The sequence below is a fragment of the Athene cunicularia genome (genome assembly GCF_003259725.1).
Source record: "Athene cunicularia isolate RWA chromosome 1 unlocalized genomic scaffold, athCun1 chr1_part1, whole genome shotgun sequence".
Classification (NCBI taxonomy): domain Eukaryota; kingdom Metazoa; phylum Chordata; class Aves; order Strigiformes; family Strigidae; genus Athene; species Athene cunicularia.
The window spans coordinates 64,459,084-64,485,930 of record NW_020799091.1 but is presented as its reverse complement, the minus strand read 5'-3'; the positions used below and the strand labels follow the sequence as shown (position 1 = coordinate 64,485,930).

General features: G+C 37.7%; 1 protein-coding gene across 1 annotated transcript; it reads right to left on the bottom strand.

Annotated features, from left to right (window-relative positions):
- Positions 1-1,849: 1,849 nt before the first annotated feature.
- UPF3A (UPF3A, regulator of nonsense mediated mRNA decay) lies at positions 1,850-26,828 on the bottom strand. The gene is made up of 8 exons (XM_026857377.1): positions 24,841-26,828; positions 14,323-14,421; positions 14,128-14,238; positions 10,769-10,824; positions 10,519-10,677; positions 8,640-8,800; positions 4,999-5,293; positions 1,850-2,154 (listed from the first exon to the last, which is right to left on the bottom strand). The coding sequence occupies exons 1-8, from the start codon at positions 24,872-24,874 to the stop codon at positions 1,981-1,983; spliced, it is 1,089 nt and encodes a 362-aa protein (XP_026713178.1). The 5' UTR covers positions 24,875-26,828; the 3' UTR covers positions 1,850-1,980.
- Positions 26,829-26,847: the final 19 nt, after the last annotated feature.

Sequence of the window (26,847 nt, the reverse complement as noted above, 5' to 3'; positions counted from 1 at the left end):
ACTAGAAGAGATGGAAAGTAAGGAACCCCAGATGGAAAGTTACTGCTAAATTGTGTTAATGATCTAGAATGCTATCAAGAGGTACTCAGAACCTAGGCACTCAGGTGAAGGTGGTGGAGTAGCCTGAAAGCCATTATTGGCCAAAAGGTATCAAGTTCACGTTTGTGAGCATGTGCAAAGTCACCACTTCTGTGTATACTGCGGGTCCCTCACAGGGGAGACCCCTCCTCCAGCCTCCCCTGAGCATCCAAACAGGTGGGAAATACTTGCTTCACTCATCTGGTGATGGCCTCAGCTCTGTCTGGCTCTACTGCAGAACTCTTCCCTTGAAAGACTCTTTCTCCTTGAACCATCCAGGCTCTTTTGCTGAGGAGAAAGCCTGCCCTGCACTAATGCTGCCTGACTCGGCCAGGACACCAAGACAAAATCCTTTCTCTGCAGTCAGGATAAACTTGGCAAACAAGATAAACTTTACAGGGAGCTAAACCCAAATGATTCTTTAACAGCAGTTCTACTTAAGCTTGAAGTAATTTCAGTTGGCAGCTCACTTAGATAGCTTGATATTAAAATTCTTCTCAACTGTATTTTTATCTACTGAAGAATACAAAGTAGCATAGCATCTTACTTAATTTTTCTAGAGTAATAGATGAGAAAATTGCAGAAGATCATGTCTCAACATCATACTCAAAATCTTTTTGCTTTTATTCTGTTTAATGCTTAATATCAGGGAAAATACAATAAATAATTTTTCAGTCTAGAACAATTAGATGTTATGCTTAATAATAAAATGTTCAAAGAGGATGTAAAAATAAATTAATATCTTACTATTTAACTTCAATGACAAAGCAGGTCTCCATTTCAGACAACTGAGAAATTTTCAGCCATGAAAGATAAATGAACATATCCTGCCCTTCTGTAAACACGGTGCTATCATTGAAACCAATGGAAGAGAGAGATATATATATACACACACACATATGTGCCTGCAGAGGGCAGAATTTGGCCTAGATCTTACAAAACAGTAGTTCGCAGTTGACATTCATGTATGTTTGGTTTTTTAACAAATAGAACTGCATAACATTTATGTATCATAGATCTTCCAAATCCTGCAACTGCAACTTATATGAAACAGCATCATATAAAAAGTCATCACTGTACAACCACTTTTTTTTAAAAGTCAGTGTCAAAACCATAAAAAACAACTAATTTATTAAAACCAGATATATTGTTTTAAGTGCTGAGGTTTGCGTTAGCTTTCTTCTGTTTTAAGCACAAGAATCTATTGAAACGTAAAAGGCAAAAGTGGCTCAGAAAATGACAAACTCTCTAACAACATACTTATACCTGCACTAACACTTATCTGATGCTATAGTTAACTGAAAAACAATGTAAACATAATGAGGTACAGATACCAACGGACATTTCTCACAACTGTGCAAACTGTGGGCCTCATCCTGCAAACGCTACTGGCTCCAGGGCTTCCTCCTGGGGCTGGTCCCACCGAGTCTGACTGCAACCCCCCGCAGCAGCCCCCGCCACTGCCATTTGCAGAAAGGGGTCCTGTGACCCTCATGTCATGCACCAAATACATTTAAAGTGCCTCAGATTTCAAACTGATGCAAATCTACATTTCATTTCTTTAGGCTTGAAAAGGTGAAATAGCTCCTGAAAAGTCTCATATAAATACTCGTTTAAAACTATTAGATGTTTTCTATTTCAAGGTAAATCTAATAAAATATTGAACTGCTTTTAGATTAGGCAAATACTGTTGCTTTTTGTAAAAAAGCAATAATATTCCTTTGCTGTAAGATACTTTATACATCTCCAGTCACTCTTCCCTTTATTTTACAGAAAGTAAGAGGCAGACCTATTACAATTTTTTTGGTGCAATCGCCTGTGGAGTTCTGAAACAGCCCTATGGATATTTTGTGATGACACTGAATCTTAAGTCCATCCCTTTTCACAAGTCTTTCCTCCAGTTTATTCTGCTTCTTCGCTCTTCTCAGAACCACCTCCAGCTGAATTATCCGCCTCATACTTTTTATCAAGAGCATCTTCAAAGGATTTCCCACTGCAGTCATAGCTTTTACTTGTAGATCCCACATGTGTTCGAATGCGAGCTCCTGGCTGGTATAACTGCATGGCTGGGCGATCCTAGAAGGAAGGAGATGTGGTTAACACTCTGAGAAACCTGTGTGGGATACACATGTGGGATTTTAAAGTGATGAATGTTTGGGAAGAAAGTAGATTTTGTGTTAAATCACTTTACATTTCATAAGACCCAGGAAAAAAAATGGAGTGTAATGAAGATTGAGTATTTAATATCTGTTTGGTTTCTAACACTTTTCTTGGGAGCCAAGCATTTTGAATAAATGAAGAAAACTATAAAAATTAAAGTTCCTATGATACATTTGACGTAAACAAGGGGAAACACTGAAGACAATTATCAAACTCAGTATTACAGGCAAAACTGAAAAAATGTTGCTACCTTCACTAACACCAGCTGAGAAGAACAATAGCCTGTACACTTGCAACTCTGCAGATGAATGACAAACATTTAAGCATAAAGAAATCAGACAAACTAGAGAACAGTTCAGCAGGTTAACAGCTAGAAAATTATCCTCAGTGGAACTTTACCAACTATATGTGTGCAATGCTCTTTAAATCATCCATCATGTCCACAATTTAAACATGGAATGCACATTTGAATTATACATATAAAAATAAAATTGCTCTATTTCATCACACCTTCCATGCTGTGTATGAGAGCAGGGGAATTCACTCACTGATAATAAACAAAGTACAATTTTAGCATGCACAAGGCTTTGTGAGTGACCCAATCATACAAACACTGATTTGGTCACTGGAAAATGGAAAAAGGAGCCAGTTTACAAGGAAAAGACACCTCAAACTTGCAAATGGTGATGTTCCATAGCTCCTGACAGCACTTTTTATTCTTGAAGTTTCAATAATAAAACATACTGTTTAGAAACTCTGCTGCATTAGTAATGTAATGTTATGAAGCAACCTATTCACCAAAACCTGAGCTTTTTGACTGAAGTCTTGTGTTAAGTTTAGCAGACAAAATTAAACAGCCTATTTTAAAAGTGTCAGAGCATTGAAATTGTCCTACATCAAACTGTATTAATTTTCAATTACCTTCATAATTCGAAGTAATTTTGGTCTTTTGTTCTTTCTTTTTTCTTATTCCCAATATGCATTTTCCCTTTTTTCTTTCTTTTTCCTTAACCTTTGTCTTTTTTGTTCCACTTTTTTCTTCATCTCTTTAGACCAGATACCAAGATTCACTATTGGACCATACAACTAGATCGTTCTAGTTAGTGCTTTGTAGTGTGGTATGAAATGCCACATCTTTCTACTTCACAAACAGTGCCCATTGGAAAGTTTATGGTAAAGGGTCCAAATAATTTTTCATATCAGACTCTGTATCTCACAGTTTGCATGAAAGCTAGTACAACTATTGCTTACACTGGAAATTTCCCATTTTCTAATTCTTACAAACTTTAGAAAGCAGCTCAATCTCTGCCTGAAAACTTGTGTTGGCATTATTAAGTCTATAGGTAAGTTGGAAAATTCAGCCCTTAATTCTTATCTATGTGATAAATACTCTAAGGAAAAGAGTCACCACACTGCAAAAAACTTTACTGCTTTTGCTTATTCTGTTTAGGGAACAAATCTAGCACTTGAAGTGTGGACTAATCCAGAGACTCAGCGAGTCACCAGAAGTGTGATGGGAAGAAATAAAAGGAGGCAGCTTCTTAAGGCTTGACAGAAGGCCCCCAAGACCCACCATCCAGTTCCAAGACTGCAGATTTCAATGGCAGTGCAACAAGCATGAGGAAAATAGTTTTTCCCATCTTTCTGTTTCTGAACTAGCCATTTTTCTGACTGTTCTACATACAGCTTAAGCCACTGGCATATGTGGAAAGTTAACTAGCATGTATATGCAGATAAATGTCACCCATACTGCCCAGCTGACCTTTGCATAAACAAGAAGTGGGGCACACCAGGCTTTCTGTGTCTGCACGAGGTGACTTACTTGACACACACAGCAAGTCCACCTGGACTTGCTCTACACACACTCTGTACAGATTCCCTCTGCACATGACCAGTTTACTCCTTGTCAGCCTTGGCCCACATCACAGATCAGTCGCTTGGTTTGAAAGAGATGCAGAATAAATGCAGAATAAATTTCTACACAAAACAGTGTTTCTTTTGTGGAAAACTAAGGATCAGAAGGGAATGAGAATGAGGGTGACAAGGAGAACCACCTTCTGGAAAGACCCTGGCACATCACATCCATGAAATCAGACAGCCTGAGAAAACTTGATGCCCTCGTCTCTGGGAGACAATAAGGGACAGCGCTACTCCACACCCTGCTACCCGCCCCGCTTGCACTGGTTTTGCACCTGCTCTTTCCCTGACAACAACCATGAGGATAACTTGTCCTAACCAAACAACATCCCTTTCTTGCTGGCAGATACACAATACTGAAGAATTTGCACCGTCTATTATAAATACAATGTTTATTTAAGTCCTTATAGTTCCTCTACTGAGGAATGCCTGGTCAATCCATAATATTACTTTATGAGCTGGGTAATGGAAGTACATTTTTAAAAGACTAGCATGCCATAGTTTTTAAATTTTATTACAGATCAGAAGTATAACAATTTGTAATACACTCATAAAATACAAGGCTTCCAAGAATAGCATTCTGAAAATGCTAGGGTTGAAGGAAGACAGAAAGTCTTCTATGTATTGTAAATATGAATGAGCAGAGACCTGTAACCTTAATGTATTTTAACTGTTAACTGTTTTTCTCTGATAGCAACAGAAAGAAGTCTGGGTTTTACTGAAAATGAAATAAAGAATGGCTTTTATTGAAAAAGCATCTTTATGCTGAATTTGCAAAAGTAAAGCCTGTGACCTTGAAGCATATTTAACTAATGAAAGATTATCCTAAATGAATAAAAGAACCTTATTTCTTATGCGCTCCTTTTTGGATGCCATGTCATCACACTTGTCCTCTTTACCCAGTTTGTCTACTGCCTCCACAGTGAAGCTGTAGCTGTAGTTCCCTTTCTTTCCTCTGTCTTGGTTGTATCCTTTCCCCCATTTCAGTTCTTCTTCATTCCTTCTCACAAACTTGTCAAACTCATAGTGAGCTCTATGCTTTCTGCCATCATCCAATCGATACCTTTGTCTTTCAGGTTCTTTTTCTCGAAATCTTCTCTCCAAATCTCTTTGCTCTTTGTCACTATCATTTTGTGACCTATGAGTAGGTATAAAAAGACAGAAAATCCAAGAAATTAACAGTGAAAAAAAGGCTGCTGAAGGATACAATAAAAAGCCTTCCTCTGACTTCAACAGTATTTAGAGAAATTGTATGGCAAGACTGTTATTTTCTCATTAAAAAGACCCTATGTGCAATTCTGCCAAATCTCATCCAGGTATGCCCGACCTTGTCTCTGCATTCAGTTCAAACAGCAGACAAAGCTTTGCAAGCAAAATTGGACTTCTGTGCCACTGTTGTGGAAAGCCCATTCTTCAACTTCTATCCCTCTTTGCAAACTCACAAATAGTTCCCCAATACTCTTCACATGAACACATGCTGCATGATTAGCTCTTGTGGCCTGTTCTTGAGGTGACTCATATATCTGAGGATTCCCTTGAATGGGAACATTCAGGGCCCAAAGGAATTGTGCAGGTATTGTGTATCAATTTGTAAAGTTTTATAGCTCTATCTAACAAAAATTATTCACTGGCATCACAACTTGCAGAAGGCATTTGTGAAAATGAACACTTATGTTCCAGGCTTTTGTTTATTACATCAAGTAATTTAGCCTACCTTTGCATATTTTATTTAGGTGAAAGAACATTACCTTACCATAACATAATATTTAATTTCTGCTACACTGCAGTGGGTTTATATTATAAAGACTATTAGTTTGCAATATTTTGCTGCCTGATACAATTCTCAGCTCTTATTCACTTCATTGTTCCTGTTCAGCAAGTGGGTGCTTCTCATACAGTCAAACTGCAAATAACAAAGAAAGGTTACAGAGTAGATTGAACTTTAAAAGGAACAAATACAGGCCATTTCTTTTTATATATTACATACTGATAAATACTTAAATTCAAAGTTGCATTTGACATTCTGCTCACATTTTGGAAATTAGCAGACAGAATCAGAGAGGATGAAGATCTACTAATGGTGTAGTGATCAAATATGCTTCTCATTTGGAATGGTTTAATATCAATAGAAGTGTATCTTTATATATCACTTTTTTTAAAAAAATAACAAAACTGTGAAAATTGTCAGCCTCTGCCATGAACTTGGGCATCAGTGGGGCTGCCTAGACAGAGGCCTCATCTTGCAAAGAGCTGGAGGTCAACAACAAAACCTGAATGACAGGTAAGTTATTCAGCATTTGATAAGACTGTACGTGTGTCAGCATAACACATTCACCAAGAGGAAGCAACGTCCCAGCTGTCACAGACACATGAATCAATCTCAATTACAGAGATACTGTACCTGTAGCATGGAGAGCTATATATAAAATCCTATGTTAACACTTAAGGGGTATGTGGCTATAAGTCGTTTTGTTTCATGCTTAATATATACTATTCTAGACACTCACTCCAAGCCCTAGCAAGGGTCAGAGCATGACCTTCCAAAAAGCCAGAGAGTCACATCTCAGTTTGTTGCCGTTGCGTTGCCTGGTACCTGTCTCTTCCCCTGCCTGTGGGAGGGGAAGGAATGGACGTGGAGGTAGGCAGGTGACAGGGATACAAACTCCAGTCAAGAGTGGGTAAAGTAGCTTTCTAAAATTCAGTCACAGCAAGCGGGCAGGGAAGAATGAAAATGGAGTAAGCAAGTGTAGGTAGAAGAGAAAGTTACACAGCCAGAGAAAGAGAGAGCAGAAATGAATGGAAGTAAAGGGAATGGAAGCATACTTCTGTTCGGTGTAGTTTCAAATCCTTATGTGAGCATGTACACTCATGCACCTGCTGAGGTTTTAATTTGTGGTAGAAAGCTATTGCTACTGAGCCTTAAAACATGGTTTCAAACAGGCAATTCAGTCTCCTGCATGTAGAGTTGGAAGTTAGTTTATTACTGATTTCTGAGTCAAAGTAGTTTCAACTTTCATTCTCGATCCAGCTGAAATAGCTCATAGCTTGCTACCTAATCCCACCCAGTAATAATCATGATGAAGTGAGCACTTGGAAAGACAAGGTAACACTTACTGTACCTGCACAGCCAAAAGGATTCTGGTTTACACCTGGAAAATCTACATTAATTCCTTATTAAACTTACAGGATCAATAGTAAAAATGTTATATGGCACCACCAAAAGCTTAACACATAAAAAGCCTTATTAAGAAATAACTGACTTGCCCCTGCAAGTGTTTCTGTTGACCCTGTTCTGTTTCCTTTGTTGAAGAACATCAGCAAAAGAGTTGCTGAATATTTTCAATTTCCATTAGAGAAGAGAGTGGAAGTTTTCAGCATCTTTCAGGGCATACTCAACTTACTGAAACACTGAGCCCATGTTTGAAGTCCTTAGAGACAAAAAAATACGAATAATCCATGTAGGACATTATTAGTGAACCATTTCTTCAATTAGCAAATTCAGTGGGTTTATTTTCCAGTGTTCAAAGTTTCTTTATTTTTCTATTTGCCATTATGAGAACATTTGCAGCTCTTGCATACATTTCATAAAAATCAAGAACCTGTATGGACAAAGGTAAAATTTAAACTACTCAGAAAAGGCAGGTAGCCTGCAAGGCTCCTAGAGCACAATCCAAACCTCCTCTAATACTTTATATATAATGCCTTAGATAACTTATTTAAATGCTCAAGATTGTCCTTATGTACTACAAAGTACTTCTAAGAGCTTAGCAGAAAAACTCTACTGAAGAACGAAGTATTGTTTATGTCAGCAGCATATTATTCATAGTTATGTATCATACATATCTTATGGGTGAATCCTGCTTGCGATGGGACATACATGCCAAAGGACAAGAGAGAGAACCAACTGCTGAAAATATCTGTAAGACATTTCCAGGCTACAGTAGTAGTACAACTGAGCTGTAACTCTTGTTCCTACTACTACATATGTAACAAAAAAGGCAGTGGGAGACAGAGAGAGCCTTCTGCATGTATCTGTCATAAGGCCATCATTCATACCTCAACTATTCTGCCATTTATCAAACACATTTATACATTTATGGCAGAAAAACCAAGTGTGAAGGAAAAGCAAGGCATCCTAACCAATTTAGTCTTTGACATCAGTAGCAGAAGGAGGGCCTTACCTCAGCTCTTGATGGGGAACAGGTGAAATAACAATGAAACTCTGAACAACTTTTCACGCAGAAATCCTTCCAATCTGGTATCTCAAAACATTTCACAAAAACCAAATTGCATCCCCTAATACTGCCATCAGGTCAGTAAACTGTTACTAAACACCTTTTACAAAAAGGACAGTGAGAGATTTGTTCACAGAATGGAATAAATTCTTTGCTGACAAAACACACAGTCAATGCACCACATGTTTAAGCTTTCAGATGAAAGCATTTAGGATCTAAATTGAAGCCTAAAAGATAAATATTACTTACTTTTCTTTAAGTTCTTTTAGTGAAGCCTCCAAAGATTTGGATTTTATGCTCCCAGATCCAGGGGATTTATCCCATTTGTTTTCCTCCATGTCAGCTTCTTCACCTTTTTCTTTGTGCTTTTCACTGGACAGTTCATCTCCTTTTTCAGGCTTCTTGAGAAGCTAAGAGATATTTGTTTACATAATGACGTAAAATTATTCTTCTCTGTTGTAACAGATATTTTAACAATGTATTAAATATATCAGTAACCTATTGAGACTGAAAATACCTTATTTAAATGCTAGGAATGCATTTACAAAGTAAGACATTTAAAGTTATTTTAGAAGGGTAGTTTACTTTTGCTAAGGAGTGAGAGTCATTCACAGGCATTTAACTGCACACTTTTAAAGATAAAAGCACTTACCTACTCTTCTGAGTTTTGTATGTAAAGACATTATCATGGTCTATGATTTCTCAGAAATCATATAACACAGCTCAATAGTATTGCCAATAAAGTAAGAAGTAGAACCTCTACAATGCTACAAAGACAGCAAGATTAATACTTCACTCCTGGAAATATTATATATAAAATGTGTGCCTCATGAACTAGTTGGGATAGACTGGCATATAGAAGTACGTGCTTAGTATAAATACACCCTGACAGAAATGCAACCTGAGGAAAAAAAAATTGTATTAGCAGAAAAGATCGCATCACATTTTCACCTTAGAGATTTCCAAGATGACTGTTACTTTCACAACAAATAACCCACACAGGGCTTGAGCAGTGTCTAGTGTTACAGGAATTACCTTTATAGAAAGACCAACTGTCTCAAACTATTTCTCTAACATTTCAGGAATAAGCAGAACACTTTATCAGTCCTTTTTAATCCACCAGTTTTTCTGAAATGAGCACAGGTTACTCTTTTCCAATATTTAAAACTTCTGTAACGTTTCCCTCAGGTAGTATTTTCCTTTTGTTTGGAGACAGAACTAACTTTCAAGGCAACATCACCACAAATATGTCATAAATACTGGGAGGTTTCGGATAACCAATTTTGGGTAATACATTTTACAGTCCCTTTCTTTTGAACTTCTGGATTGGTGGTTATTTTTATGCCCAGATATGAAAAATCTGTAATTTGGCTTCAGAACTTACTATTTTTATACATTCAGGTGAAAGAAACTGTTGTCCAGGAAGAGAAAAGGTCTGTGGCTTTTCCCCACCACAAGATCTGGAGTGAGTCTGTGTGTCCTTGTGTTAAGCTACAGGCTCATACCAATTTTCCTCTTCAAAACAGCCTATAAAGCCTTTCCAATACCACAAAATTTAGATCAGATTAATAGTTTTTTATCTATGTCATCTTATACAAATAAAGTTTTAAATGTCCAGACTTAATCACACAAAATACACCCACCTAAGTCATTAAAAGCACATCCATTCTGATTGTTATAAGGCAGTGCAGTCTGAAATTAGCAAGACTTTGTTATAACTTGGTAGAATACATCAGTTCTGAGAATATACACAAAAAACTCTCCACACATATGGCTAGATGAAGACTTACATGACAGAGAGTGTTAAAGACGTATTTGCAATAATATTCTGATACGCTGGCACAGAACAATTTGGTTCTGTCAGGTTATGATGGCATAGAATGTGGCAGTATTGTATAAAGATATCTGAGTTACCTGCTTTAACTGCATCAGCACATCGTTGTACCTAAAGCAATGAGTCATACTTTCAAACGACGCTACTTAGTCAAAACCCTAAATTATTCTTCCTTTCCGTCAAAAACGGTTTGGTATCTCCAGACTGTACTGTAGTACACTAAATAAACAGTGAGATATCAAAGGAACTTCTGGATAACTCTAAGAGAATAATAATCTTTTTCCCTTAAGGTACCTTGATCCTTATTTCTTTTTCAGAAATTTTCTTTTGCTTTTCCACTTCTTTTCTTTTACGTCTTTCTTCTTCTCTGCGCTTCCTTTTCTCTTCCTCCCGCAGACGTTTCTTCTCCAATTCTCTCCGCCTTCGTTCTTCTCTTTTCTCTTCTCGTATTCTCTGAGGAGGTCAAAATAATTAATCGTAAATTGTCCACCAAAAACCCATGTGAAACATAAATGTTGAACTTCAGGCAAAAGTCTGAACGTACCTGCTTTTCTAATTTTCTATTTTTAATATATTCCAAAAGGGGTGTTGTTCTTCTAGCTAAAACACAAAAAATTTGTGATGTAGTGTTCAACTCCTAAAATATGTACTCATTTCTTTACTTCAGTACTAACCCCTTTTTTCTAGCTTTATCTGCAAGGGAACTAAGTAATTAATAAACGTTTGGTTAATATATTTTTGAAGGTATTCCCATCAATTTCCTTCAGAAACATTTTGTTGCTTTTTTGCTGTTAGAGTTAGAAGCAACAGAGATATGTTGCATGATAATTTAATTAAGAATCATATCTTTTCCATTCAAGAGAATGTCTTTTTTCTCTTGCTCATCAGTTATTTCACCAAAAAGGAAAGAAATGTGTTCACAATCTATTCCTATAATTTTGTACATCAAAACCTAGCTGTTCATATACAGCCCACATACTGTAATCTCACATAGCACTTTTCAATCCCAGATTTCTAAGTACATCATGAAGGAAACACTTTTAATTCTCGTATAGTATTTCCATTTAGCAATCATTTAGCATTCACCTCTCCATGGGAAAATGGGATGAGTAAGAGACAGGTGGTTTGTTTTGGGTGACATAGCAAAGTATCAGCAGATTCAACAGAACTCTGGATTCCCAAGTAACAAATAAAATGCCTCATCTACTAGATCACACAGACATTCTTACGTTACAGAGCTGTCTCCATACTCTGAAGTCTAGCCTAAGCCACCTGCCTGAACCATCCCGAAATTATACAAAACTTGGAGAACATAATCGAATTCTGTCTAATGTATAGCATTCATGACTGTGAATACTTAATTCAACCTTGAATTCATGTACTTACAGGTGTGAGTAGTTACAACAAATTTTGCCAGTCTTAGATGTCCCAGGATAGAGTTACAAAAAATGGTTACTATTAGAAATTGCTCTACAGTTATGTATGGTATTCTTTCTCAAACCAGAAGAAAATTTCACTATTAGAATGCATGACAGGATTTGGAAGAAAAAATAAAAGAAAAAAAGAAAAGGAAGAAATAAAAAAAATTTTCATCAAATGTGAAATGGAATAGCCAAAATCTATACACAACTCATATCCAAAAAACATTTGAATGTTTTTGTCTTGAAAGTGTGAATATCCTAGGGGCAACCCATTCGTTAATGATAAAACCTTGTTACATGGTTATGAATGAGAAGGTTTGATAGGATTCAGTATTTATTTTTGGCAAAGATCAATGGTCAAAAGCAACACCCAAAAAAGATTTGAAATCTTCCTCCCTCTATCCTTAGATTTCACATGCTGCCCACCCCTCTCTCCCACCTGCCCATAATTTTTGAGAAATTTTAGGTCCCCAGCACCCTCCCTACCAGTCCCTCAGATCTGCAGCTGTGCCTCTCTCTCTCCTGCTCCTGTAATTCCCCTGTCTGAGCAGTGTCTGCCTCTGGGCACTTTTACATGCTGAAAATGATAGCAGATTTTAAGTGGAGGGTTTGGGGAGAGGATAAACTGCATTCGGAGTCCAGAACTTGACCCTAGTCACCACTGAGGGTGTGGTGCAAGAGTTTAATCAGAAATCCTAACTTTAAGTTCAAGGGAGAGAGGCAATGTGATGAGTACTATCAAAAGAGGAGGGAAAAAATAATGTTTAGCAAACCTGAATCTTACCCATCTTATTTACGGGCCTTACTGCAAATACAAATCTAAGAGGTTTTTCTAAAAATGTTTAAGAAATTTTAGAAGAAAATAAATTACAAAATGAAGACCTGTGTCAGCAGTTCTATATTTTATCTTGCTCTCTACAAACAAGCCAGAAGAATGAGCTTATCTTCAGCTTGTTACAGAGAAGATCTGTTTTATCTCTCATACTGAAACTGATGAGTTAACGCATCTGATGTGATACATAAAACATGTTGGTTTGTGGTAACACTACCTGGAGAAATGCTGAAAATGTGAAGCCTAATTCTGCCAACAAAGTCCTGGGCATGTTTTGTATTGACTTCAGTAGGAATAACACCTTTGAAACGGGACATACAACTAAACCCTTATATAATTTTTCTATAAACATGCTATTCACTGAAGTAATGTTTGTTTTAATACTGATAGCAACAGCCGCAGCTTTAAATAGCAAAAAAAATAAAGCAACTAATTTGATTTCCTGTGATTAAACAGAAACAAAACATTAAAACCCTTAAAGCTGCCTTCAGTCAATATTGTTACTCAGAAATCTGCAACTCTCAAGACTAATCATTTTCATTGGTATTTTTAATTTAATAATCTTTCTTAAAATTGCAAACTTCTTAGAAAATTTTGACTGCTTTTACTTTACTGCCAAATACTAGAGAAGGTTTGGGGTAAATAAAATTTGTTGGGGAACTTCCCTATCTAGAAGAGCAGCAAACAAGTTTTATTAATAACAGAATTATCTAAATGTCCATACTTCTAACATTTCAATTTCCTCTAAATTGTCTAAGTTCCAAATCTCTCCAGTCAACTCTCAAACATCCGTAACAAGAGATAAGACAAGAGGAAACGGCCTCAAGTCGCACCAGGCGAGGTTTAGATTGAATATTAGGAAAAATTTCTTCACTGAAAGGGTTGTCAGGCACTGGAACAGGAGTCACCATCCCTGTAGGTATTTAAAAGATGTGTAAATGTGGCACTTAGGGACATGGTTTAGTGGTGGACTTCGAAGTTCAGGCTTACAGCTGGACTCGATGATCTTAAGTTTTTTCTAATCTAAACGATTCTATGATTCTATTATATGATTTTAATAAAAAGAGGTGGCTACTCTTACACTGTAAAGAAATAATAGCAAAGAACGATTTTTTCCCCCTACTTGACTGTCACACCTAGGGAAACAGTAAGTGTTCTACATGTTGTCACCTGGAGATACAGCACATCAATATTCCATGTCAACCTGAAAGCTCCATACTGGCATTGGAGATTTCAGTGTTGATCTCACTAAAGATTCCCCCCAAGACTCTGACAGTGAGAACAAAGATCATTTCATGCTTCTCAATAAAAGCAGCTAATATCAGGGATCGATTATTAAGTATTCAGCTATTCTCTCTTTTAAAAATAAATCTTCCATCTTTTAATAAACCTGTAAGTATGCAGAAGTATCAAGGACCTATTTCTGAAGCCACTGTGCATGCAAAACTTCCAGTGAAGTCAAGTGATTCCATGTATAGAGACTTAAAAGAATCGGTGGGGTGTTTCCTGCCACTACTTGGCTGGATAACAAAAATTTAACTGCAATATTCTCAATCTGTTAGACTGAACAGGACACCTCTTGCAGGTAATATCATAAAGATATAAAAATATTTAATATTCTCAGTAATAAGAAAAATCAAGAAAACAGACCAATGAGTTCCCTTGTTTTGGCCTCAATCTCTCCCAAAAGAATCTCAGGATTGGCACAGATTTTCTCTTCATCAGCACAATAACTCTCTAAAAATTTCCTATATTCTGGATCTGTGAAGAAAAATGTTTGAATTATGTTAATACTTTGCAATGCATGACAGATTTTCCACTGTGACACCAAGAAAATACGTTTACCGTCTTCAATGCTCCCAGCTTTGGCATCTTTCTTCTTCAGCTTCTTTTTTGAAATCTTCTGGAATGGAGCAAATTCAACCACTGCAGGATACTCCAAACCTTAAAAGAGATCAATGCTTAATTTTCTGAGGGGGAGAAATAATCCCTATACTCAAGTAAGGTTTTCAAAACTCTTGAAACTTGTGTTGAGCAGTCTTACTCGAGATCCAAGGTGAATGTTTCTACAATCCCATCCTAAACTTCTAATGGAAAATTACATGTAGCAATATTTTTGATTCAAACCAAAATACATTTATATTTTAATTATATACATAAACATTAGGTATTTTTTGGACATGCTAACAAAGATTGTCAAAATGAACATGACTACTGTTGCACAGTAAAATTCTTGCATTGTCATTTATAATTCACTTTTAATTCTTCATAGATATTCATTGATTAGAAAAATTTACATAAAATCACGGCCTGGTAAGAACTACTGGGAACTGAATCTGAAACAATTAAGTTCCTTCTGTAAAGTTTTGTTGCCAGAAAGCTTAAAAAATAAATAAATGCTAGGTAATCTGCAATAATAAAATATACCGCCTACTTTCAGAACCAAAACTGTAAAACTCAGCACACAGAATTGTGCGAAACTTCTGATTTTCTGTTTATGATGGACTACCCAAGTTTTTGCCTGTGTTTACTGGCATGGATTCTTTGGTTTGAATTCTGCCTTGAAGACTGGAGTCAGAACTGCTTTTGAATTTTGCCTGATTTCCACTTACAGCAGGTTCAAGATTACGCTTTGCTCAAGTCTACTGAAAACTTGGCTTGAATTGCTACAAAATTTGTTAACCTTAACTGAATCTGGTAATGCTTGTTTTAATTTTAGCCTCATAAATGCAATGCTGCCACAAGCCTCACCAGAGGGCACCTGTGATTAAAACCTGTGCTATTTGCACAAACACGTCAAACTGGCCAGCTGGGTCCAAGCTCAGTTTTGCAATGTACAGAATATTCTGGCTTCAGTCCAGCATAACACTGAAGAATATTCCTAATTTAGGCAAAGTGAAGTCTTGGCAGAATCATAAAAACAGTTTCTTTCCATTTTTTCATCTTAAACAGCCAAAATTTGAAATCTGGGAATCACACAACGTAAGGAATGTGTTGTTCTCCATCTCTAGGAAAATCCATCCAAATCTGATAACGTTAGAAGCCAACAAAATACCTCAGGTGGGAAATGCTGAAGAGGAATTTGTTAGACAGACAGCTTCTTCAGAGATCAACTCTCCAGTAAGAGTGGACAGGACTACTTTTCATTGGACCTCCACAACACTGAGTGTACAGAATAGACAATGTCTATACAAGAAATCCACAAATCCATGTCTGTTTTATAAAACCCATGCAATTTTTTACAGACGGTATGAGTGACTGAGGCAAGGAACTGTTAAAGGAAAAGCACCATTTCTTGGCTATGGCTGTTCATGCTACTTTCACACTACACACCTACATTACAGAGTTTACTGTTGGGCAAACTTTTGCAGACTGAACATTTTAAAGATGGCAACCAATTCTGTCACTCTTCCTCCTTGGAACTCAACTCAAGATGTATTCAAATGCTCTAAAAAGTCAAGCTGTACATATCAAAAAGTGGGCAACCACAAAGATGAAGTCAAGTTTTTGTCTTGCTTTTTCAAAATGGGAATAAGTGGAACAACTTTATCTCACAGAAACGCACTGAAGATGTAATGATTCATGCTTGCAATGTGTTCAATTACTGTTGTGATGAATTTTGAAGCTTGCATAAGGTATTTATCTTAATAGGATCTTGATAGTGTACTGCTTAAGGTACAAGAATACAAATAAAGCATGCATACCACAGACAAGCAAGACTACATGGACAAATGTATTTTGCACTTCGTTACCTTTTAAGTGCTAGATTTTCATGTATTTTTATGTAATTAACCATACATTGAGGAAAAAAACTGGCATAAATAGCAAAAAAAGTGAATTAATGTTCTAAAATGGTATATGTATATATGCACACTTATTACAAATAGTCCAACCTTTATTATCAATGAAGACATAGCCATCAAAGCGATCTCTAAAAAGAAGGATGTCCTCAGGATTTCTAAAGTTAATGTATGCTCTTGAGTAGAGATGAGGATAAAGGCTGCAACAAGAAACAATTTTAACTTCTGTTATTTATTATTCTGTACAGTACTACAAAAAAAGAAGTAAAACTAGAAGGAGCACACTGCCATTCTCATCTTCTTTGAGAAATGGCTACCTTAAACATATTGAAGTCTTTACATAGACATATCTCACTATATTTATGACAAAAAGTAACTGAAAACTGAGTTCCTGGATGCAACTGTGCAATTTATTCTGAACTGAGACAAATATTTCCTGTTGGTTTTGTCTCCCTATATTGCAAAACATATGCTTCTATTGTGCAGGACCAAAGCTTTAAGTCTAATATTTAATGATTTAAGATATATGAATATTGGGTAATTTGGGGCATAAAATTTTGGGGAACTTTTTGGGCATGCTAAGAAAGTCTTTTGTCACTGAAACAGGAGAAGGTAAGTAAAACCTCCCAGTGAAAGGGCAGTTGGCAAGTTGTCACTGTATTTAAAGAGATTTCCACCTTTAAGAATGATCAAATAACCTAACAATTGGCAAGATAATCCACTGAATTATGTACAAATAAACTCCATCTGACATATGTGTGTATCAATATATATGCAATGTCCAGCTGTGAAGAACCATTAGTGTGAAAATCCAAAGCATTTCTAGCAAAAGAAAGAGCAGGGACTTACCTAAAATAATTTTGATTCTTCAAAAATTTATTGGCATAGATCCCACTCCAACGGTAAATGTTTAATGTACCTGATAAAAATCTCAGGGCTGGCACACCACCAACCACAGGGAAACTGAGGTAATTTAATGAATTACCACCCATCAGCTAAGTTATTGAATCAGCTAAGTACGGGCTTTAAACCCCTGCAAACGTGATATAAAACAGTTTGTCTTAAACTGCCTTCAATGATGGCTACGTATTACACCAGGTTTTTTAACATACCTGAACACATAACTTTAAAATACCTGTGTTCATAATACTATTGCCACACTTGGCCCATCTTCAGACAAACTCACCACCAGCAGCAGGAGACAATAAACACACACAGTTATAACTGTATTTCAGTTCTGTAACTACTGCAGAATCAGATTTCACAATGAGTGAGAAAGCGCAAAAATATGGGTTGGATCACAGGATCCACGCATGTGGCAGTTTAAAGCAACACAGTTCAACAAACCAAGTCCTTTTTTCTTTTTCAAGTGTGCACCCATACAAATTCTACTTTGGGTGTTAGAGGGTGACCATGAAGAACAGTGCTGTCAATAACTAACCAACCAGTGATTTTGTACACCCACCAAATTTGTGTTCGATATTGTAGCCAGGGTAAATGTTCAAAAAAACTTGAGGGCTTTTTTTGTTTAGGTATTTTGCAAATACCAGCTACGGAGTTTTTCTACAGCATGCAGAGGATAAACCATCTAATTCCAAGGCAGAACTATTTCATCCATATATACTCATTATATTTTGACATCCTAGGATGGGAATAGTACTGAGCAAACTGAACTATAAGCAGGTAACCACAGAAATGCCTGCTAGGGCACAGCTAGGGCTACGCTGCTGATACAAAGCAGTCCTGAGGGGCATACTGTCCTGGCACGCTCCCTCATGAGCCGCAGCCTACACAGATGCCACACAGCTACAGACAGCCTGCAAGCAACCTCTAGGCAGCTCGACCAAATGAGCACGGTGACACGTGGCTATGTTTTGTCACGGGGGTTCTGCAAACCCTGCGGATCTCTTCTGTGATCAGATTTGCAAACCTCCAGTCGACACGTGCAACACAACGTATCTGGAGGGTGACTGTGGAGCTACCACTAAGATGCAAAGCTGATGTCACAAGCCAGCTTCCTTCTCATCGGTTTCAAAGAAAAAAAAAAAAAGAACAAATTTAACACTTTTCACATAGTTAAAATATATATTTTAAAAAGGCCTAAAAGTATATGTAAAGGAGGAAATTTTATTCTGGCAATCTATAGCTGTGCTGAAAGAAATGTCTGTGCTCCCTAATGGCTGGAACAGTGAAGAAGTCTGATAGCTGGTGGCTCCCGAGAAGAAGTAAACTTCCTTCTCTGTCAAATTAACAGGATTATTCTTATGTTTCACGTTCTTTGATGTTTAAATTAAATGTGGCCTGATGTTAGAGACTGGTATGATTATACACTTGAAGTGCTAAAGATTCACAGGACAAACCCAGGAATCTTGAGGGAGCATTATTCTTCAACCCAGTTATTATTATCTGAGATTAAGAAACTGAGTTTCAGTTCCTAGCCTTAACAACTATTTCGGTGTTTTATCCATTTCCAGTTTTTGTAAAATACCAACATGTTCCATACATCAAAGACTAGAACTCAGACAAATGTCCCAGCCACTACATTATCATGGCACTTCTCTGTCACAGTGCACAGCAAACAGCTTCATCTTATAGTTGAATTTTTCTTTTTCTGCAGTAACTTGGAACCTTATGGTTGGCCACATAACTATCATGAAACTGAACGGAAAATACAAAGACTTATTCCTTCCTTGTTTCCTCTAGTATGTACACTGCCATCTGTTTCATCTGCTTTGGCAACACAATCTTTTCCTGGTATACAACATAATGTTTTTCTAACATTTTCAGCTTAGATTTACCAGAGCATCCTTCAAAACAGAGAAACATTTGATATAGTTATTAAGCATTTATTACTAAGAAAAAACTGAGTCTGAAATATACAAAAGGGACTGGGAAGCAGAGGTTTAGAATTTACTTGCAAATAAGGGATCCAATGTTGTTGCTACACATTATCAACATTTTCAAGAACTTCATTCATATCAGCAGAAACATACAAAAATATAAAAAGCATGCTTGTGTGCAGTAGGACACTGATGTGCACAGAAGCACAATAAAATAGGACTGTCCATTACTGTTGCTATGCATCAGGGTAGGAGGTTGTAGAAATATGGCTATGAAAATGCTTAGCAATTACAGGTTCCTTCTCTGATGGATCCACTTATACAAATAAAGAGCTGGTTCTTATACACGGGCAAATTAGCTGTCAAATTAGCGCAAATTAGCACAGTGCATAAAAGCCTGATCACTGAGCATCAGGGACCCTATCTTAGGCTTCTTACCCAGCAAAGTGAGTACTGTGCCTAAAAAAATGCATAAAATTCACTCTCTAAATGGGAAGCTAACTAAACGTAGCGAATTGGAAATGCTTAGCACTGGCCAGCGTATAAAATACCATCTCTTACTCTGGGTTTCAAACACCTGACTTCCAGTTGCTGCTCCCCACCCTGGATTCCCTCTTCACCTTTCCACCAAGAACTCACCAGCATGACTGCGCAGCCAAAAATGCACAGGACTTCGCAAGGCCACAGGCACCCTGTGGCTAATACCCTCTCCTAGGAAGAAACACTCTTGTTTTACTTTTGTAATTTGTGTTCGGCAGTTACTGGATAAAATACAGCTTTTTCTCTTCAAGATTTTGCCTTCCAGCTTGGTCCTACAGAAGGGCCATTGGACTCATGTGCCTCCTCCTTTTTTAAAATATCTACCAGCATAGATTTCTTTCGGGATTTGAAATTCAGTTTTGAGGTTGCATGGTTAGTTTTATAATCAGACAGCTGGTTCTATTTTGCCATGTTTGCTGTCTATAATGCTGCTTTCCATCCGTATCATCTTTTGGACAGATGCACTGCACATGATGTTGGCATCTCTGGGATATCACTTAGATCAATCTCTATGGAAATAACTCAAATGAGTCTCACTGTACACATTTTTTTCAGTACAACACACTGTTTGTTTTCTGCTGTGCATTCAAGGGTATTCGATCTTCTGCGTTACATGTATTTCTATAATATTTAGCCTATCATCTCTTCAAGCCCTTTTATAGTAATTTTAGTAACAAGCACATTCTAATAGTTTACTTCTAAAATGTATCTTTTAACACAACTGTGTAAAAAGACTGGTATACAGAAAAACAATTTTAAATAGTTATCTAAAACATAAACAGCAATATGTAAACTATAAAAACAGCCATCACTTCTTAGTAAAAATACTTACCGATTTACCAAACATGGTAATAATAAAAAAACATATATACTTATACCTACATAGAGATCTCTACATCTAAGTTTTGGAGTGTTAAATAAAAATCCTCCATCCATTCCTATATTACATAATCATTTCTGATCAAATGGCTAACTCATAATTTACACTGTCATGTCAGGCTAAAATCCACTAGCCTTCATCCTCTTGCCCCTGACCTTCTGTGGTCATTCACATAGTGGATGAAACTGGCATCATTTTAAATTAACTTAGGCTTTCCTTTTTACAGATATAAATGAGCACAATTTGCCCGGCAGAGGAGAAGCCAAAACACTATGCAATTGTGATGACAGACTGTCACTCATTTCATCCAGAACATAGTAGTAGCGGTTCCCTTGACACTCTGAAGGCACTGTCCCTTCAGAGCTGCAGTTCCTGGGTGCACACCACCACACTATAGCATTAATGCTATCTGCCTACAATAAACCCAAGCAGAATGTCGGGAAGCAGTTATGAAGGCAGAAGAGCATACTTATTTGCAAAATGCTTTATCACTGTCTGTGATATATGGCATGGCATAGACTATTTGACTGGCTGTCACATAAGCAAAGCTCCTGTTCAGATCTTTTTACTTTTATAACCTCACAACGCCCTTAACGAGTTCCAACGCTCAGCATTCAATGCCAGTTCCAAGGGATGACTCAAATCCTGCAGGGCCAGAGCTCAATCACTTGACCCAAGTTTTAGAAGACTTAGAAACATTTACATTCAGACAAGAAAGAGTATCTGGAAAAAATAGTTAATATTTGGAGTCTGAGAACAAGGTAGACTGTCAGGAAGGCAGAGTCCTTATTATCAGCCATAGATAGTGTGTCTATCCAACATCCCCAAAGGCCGTAGAATCAGTCACCAAAACAGTTTTTTGTTTGTATTTTGATGTCAATGTACAAGAGAGAATAAATGTAATGCAGTGAACCAGATGAATCTGAAAAAAATGAATGAAACACAACACAACAGTCACTTTCTGAAATGATTTTACTGAATGGAGGTAACTGAAAACTGTTATACATTAATGACATTACTTAATCAAATGAAATTTCAAGAAGTTTTACAGCTTGCCTAAGACATTATAATCTTAAAGGTAACTTTTAGACTGCTAAACTCCAAAGAAACTGGAGTTGATACTCATCTTGTTTTGTCCTCTATGATGAGAAGATCTGGGAAATACAAATGTAGAAACAGCTATAGTTTGAACTCTCCAGTCCTCTCTCTGACAGCAACTAGCAGAGGATGCTTAGGGAAAGTTTAGTAAAATGGGGAAACTATATACTGACACTTCACCTAGTGTATCATTTTAGCTACTTGCAGCCTAGAGACTCTGTAATATAGAACTTGTATCTTTGTGTTTAAGATGTTTCCATAGAGAAGTATTTGTCTAAATAAGTAGTTGTCTAACCACTCCTGAACCATTTTCAACCTCCATCATTTCTGACATCAATTTCTGACAAGGAATTCAACGGTTTAAAAGTGTTTTTGGGGGAAAAAAAAAAAAGTCTGTACTTCACAGTTGAAAAAATCTGAATGAGCTCTTAGAAATTTCTGTTATCTAGAGCTACACAGGATAGGGTGTTACAGCTCTTAAGGCAAATCTGTCTGCTTATGCATCAAAATATTTTTATGTCCCTTTCTCTTTCCAACAGATTCTCTTCACTGAGTAGCTTCTCCAAATCATTCTTTTGTCAGATAACAAGAAATTTGCTTTTAATCTTCCCATGTTTTTATTATCACTGAATTCTCTGGATTGGCTGTCACTATGCACACAGTACAGGATCTAGAAAACAGCTCATCAGTGAAGGACAGACGGCACAGTAGGGAAAACATGTCCACCTTGTCATGTAGTTCTTAGGGTTAGCTGGAATGGCATGTAGACACACCCACACAGAGTTTTCTGAAATTCTGTGAACTGTCCATAACATGACAGATTACTGCAACACAATGCTTTACACTCAGAAAAGAGTTCTCTGCTAGATAAGAGGAGACTAAGACCCACCGTATTAATTTTGCCTCTAACTTAAAGAGTTTCTGAAAGTTTAGTGTATATTCTGGAGTGTGTGGACATGTAAAGAGCTAAACCATAAACAGATGTACATGGGTATGCATCAGCATTCAAGTGAAGGGAGCAAAGTGATCCTGGGCCAGTCCAAGAACAAATAACCAGTCAAGCCAATACTCTGCAGAACTATAGCTAAATGTCCATTAAACTGCACAGTTTGCTGAAAAAAGTTGTAGCCATACAAACCTCGTAAAAGTAAACCCTTTCTGAAAAAAATACATCTTTTGTAGGAAAGCATAATTTTTAAGAAGCAAGATGAAGCAAAAAAAAAGCAAATACAGAACCATTCGTGCTGAAAAATTCAAACATATGAAAAATTTTTTTTAGAGAGCTTAAATTTGTGAAGGCAGAAGAGAACATGAATCCAAAACTCAGGAGGAAGAGAACATTTTTCTCCCAGATCATTTTTTTATTACAGCGTCATACACTGAACTCAAGGAAACTGACAATCCAAGTAACACATATCAGAGAGATGACTGTTCAAAAAAAGTTTAAAAAGATGTATTCTTTGCTTGATTCATCCTGAAGTCTAGTAGCAAAACAATATAAGAAATACAGCTTTATTTTCTTCAAACTTATTTTTAATCACCAAGATCTGCTCTTTAAGGCAAACAACTTTAATAAGTCTTAAGCATGTCCTCATCCCTCTACAGAATGAGCTCCTGTGTCATATATCCCACCTAACAAACCTTTTTATATGTGCACACATGTTCTGTCCCTCGCTATAATTAAGCACATGACACATAACACAGCATGAGAGAAAAAACACGGTATCTTTCAGCAGTAACCTGACATGGATGCAACTGAATGAGCAGACAGCAAGATTTTTGAGTACTCCAAATTTCATCACATAAAAATAGAGAAAAAATAAATTTTTGTAAGTCCAACTGTTGTCAGAACCTTCTCTCTTCTACGATGGCTGACTCCCTAAATTGTTATGCCAACAATTGCTCTAGAAAGTTAAAACTGTAATTTTTTTAACTGTTTCCTGGCATTTGTGCAGCTAAACACACTGAAGACAGAGATACCCTCCTTCAGAGAATTTCTGATTTGTCTTTGATGTCTTCCTGTTATCAAATGAACAGCTGGGACAGAACCCTTAGAGAGACCCATTTGGAAATAGGAATTATGAGGTTCAGAAGAAAAATGTAAGTAACTACAAAGTCCTTCAATCACACTAAACTCTCCTCTTTCCTAACTTCACATCTACAACCCGAAGCACCTACTATTAAGTTGCTGAACATATCTGTAATTGTCCAGGACAGGCGACTGCCATGCAGTTTCTCTAAATAGACATTTATGCCCTTCTGACTGTGGAATTGGCTGAGGGAACCTATATAGTCAGAGTTAAGCATCTAACAACACAGTGGTGGCAAGAAGTGGCAGTATCCTTTCAAATAAAATCATCCCAGGAACTAGACTGTTCTAAGTGTAATCTGCAACAAAGAATCCCCCACTAAGGAAAGGTATCTGCTCTGGATGGGGTCACCTGTAACTTTGAAAGTTGGGCGGCAATAAACATCCAGGATCTCTGTAGTCTGTGGAAAGAATCTGGTGCCTGTGGAGGATGATTCACTGCACCCTAAGACAGGCTCAGACAGGCAAGATGGATCTTGTACTTTAGTTTTTCAGAACACCCATAGATGTAGCATACAGGCTATTTTGTTTTATTTAATGGTTGTTCCTTCTCTTCTGGAAAATGTTTCACTCAAAAGGGAATCATATTTTACCACTCAGACATCGAGTTAATTATATAAATACACTAGCAATTCTGATTTATTTTAAATCAACCACTATTTCTTTTTCTTAGTCATGAATGAGACAAAAATAAAACTGGATTATTTGAAAAACTGTATGAAATAAATACAAAAACATGTAAGCAAACAAAGAAACTAAGCTCAAATGGCACTCATGGAAAAACTTCTGTGATATTTGCCCTAGATTGATTTTTTTTTTCTCAAAGCCAATAAACAGTCTGTTGCATTTTATCAATGAAAGTTAAACATCAGGGTTTCAAATAAAATTATGTCCTATTCATACACAAAATTTTTCTGTTTTAAAATAACTGGTGTAAATGAAAATGGCAGGAATACATTCTCTCTGCATATGGAGCCAGCTTTTACCAAAAACTTTAAGTAACTAACAAAACCAACAAAAAAGGCTTGACAGAAAAAAAAAATCTGATTTGGCATCTCCAAAATACCTTAATTAGTTTTAATCACCTGAAAACCTGCAAAAACAGCTCATCCTCACCTGGGATCAGCAGTGCAAAACTCAAAATAATCATGGGCAGGTAGAGGATGTAGCTGTTCCTCTAGTTGCTCCTTAGTCAGACAAGGAGGAAGTCGTCGAATAACTACCTGTATATATGACAGAAAATGGAGATTTATCTTTGATCTATATACTGTAGAAAGAGACTAAACAAATCATATTATTCCACTTTAAAAGCTCTTCCTCGAATTGGGAACCTCAACCAGCGCATTAGCCTCCTACCTTCTTGGACTTGCTGACAGATGGAACAATTTCCTTATCTCAGCTGCTGCTAACATTGTAAAATTGTAGAGTAACTGAAATATTCTGATGAAGAGCTTGAGAACCACTGCAACTTAGCCAAGAAGATATTAACATCACAAATAACCATAAAAATAGATACTGACTATTCAGATTTTTTTACCCTATTAAATATTTTGCTTAAGCCAGATTTTAAGTCTTTTATTACAACATCTTAGTGTATTAGATTTATGTGTCCAGGTGCTGGCAGTGGGGGCTGCAGGGGTGGCCTCTGTGAGGAGAGGCTGGGGCTGTCCTGTGCTAGACAGGCGGCTTCAGCTGACCCACTACAGGGCAGAGCTGAGCCTCTCAGCTACGAGGGTGGCACCACTTGGAAAGTGTACTTAAGAAACAACCCAAAAAGCAGAGGATTGAGGGGAAAAAGGTGTGAGAAAGAGCCCTGCAGACACCAAGGTGAGAGAAGGAGCTCCAGGTGTTGGATCGGAGATTCCCATGGAGGAGTCCGTGGTGAAGCAGGTTGTCCTCCTGCAGCCCATGCAGGACCACGGTGGAGCAGATATCCACAATACAGCCAGTGGGGGACCCCATGCTGCAGCAGGTTGAGATGTCCTGAAGGGAGCTGCAGCCCGTGGAGAGCACATACAGGAGCAGGTTTACTGGCAGGACCTGCACCCCGTGGAGAGGGGACCACACTGGGGCAGGTTTATCCTGAAGGGCTTCAGCCCATGGGGAAAACCTACACTGCAGCAGTTCAGGAATAACTGCAGCATGTGGGAGGGACCCCCCGGAGCAGTTCATGAGGGACTGTATCACATGGCAGGGACCACACGCTGGAGGAAGAGCGTTAGGAGGATGGAGCAGCAGAGGAGCAGTTATGTTCTGTCCTTTCTGTTCGGGTCCCCATTCCCCATCCTCCTGCACTGCCTGGGGGCAGAGGAGGTAAAGCCTGGGCAGGAAAGGGGGAAGTCTGGAAGGTGTTTTAATCTTTGTTTCTCACCATTCTACTCTATTTTTTTTAATTAGCAATAAAGTAAATTATTTTTCTCCAAGCTGCATCTGTTATACCTGTGATGGCACTTTGCAAGTGATGTCTCTGTCTTTATCTCAACCCATGAGTACTTTCATCTTATTTTCCACCCCTGTTCTGCTGAGGAAGGAGTGAGAGGGCGTCTGCCCGGGGATCTGGAGCCACCCAAAGCCAATCCCCCACATTCAGGTAAACTGGCCAATAATAAAAGCCGTGAAACAATACGGACAGCTTTGGGGAAGAACGATGCCAGCACACAAAGCAGTAAAAATGGCCATCAAGCTTCAGGCAATCTATTTCCATTTCTTACCAGTATCTGAATTTAACCGAAGTTACAGTGATTTTCAGTGCTTCAGTTTTCCAATTTAGAAAATGGGAATAAATCATATCTCAACTTACTCTACATAAAAACTCTTTTTAAAAGTGCTCGAGTAAATCCAGGGGGAGAGAAGGGCTCTTGTCCTTGCAGGAGCTGCTTTACCACAGCAACCGCCAAACTCAATTAAGGGTGAAAAGGCAGGCGAATTTACAGCGCTGCTGCTGGGGCTCCCAAAACACTGACGTGAACAAGCACCCTAATTCGGCAAAATGAAGCAACACCCGCCCAGACACCGGAGTCTCCTGAAGTGAAGCCCCTGCGGTCAGTTGGGCAGGGCCTACCCGGGCCCCGCTCCTCACCACGGACTTGCCCCGGCCCTCGGCCGCTTCCCCGCAGGGGGGCT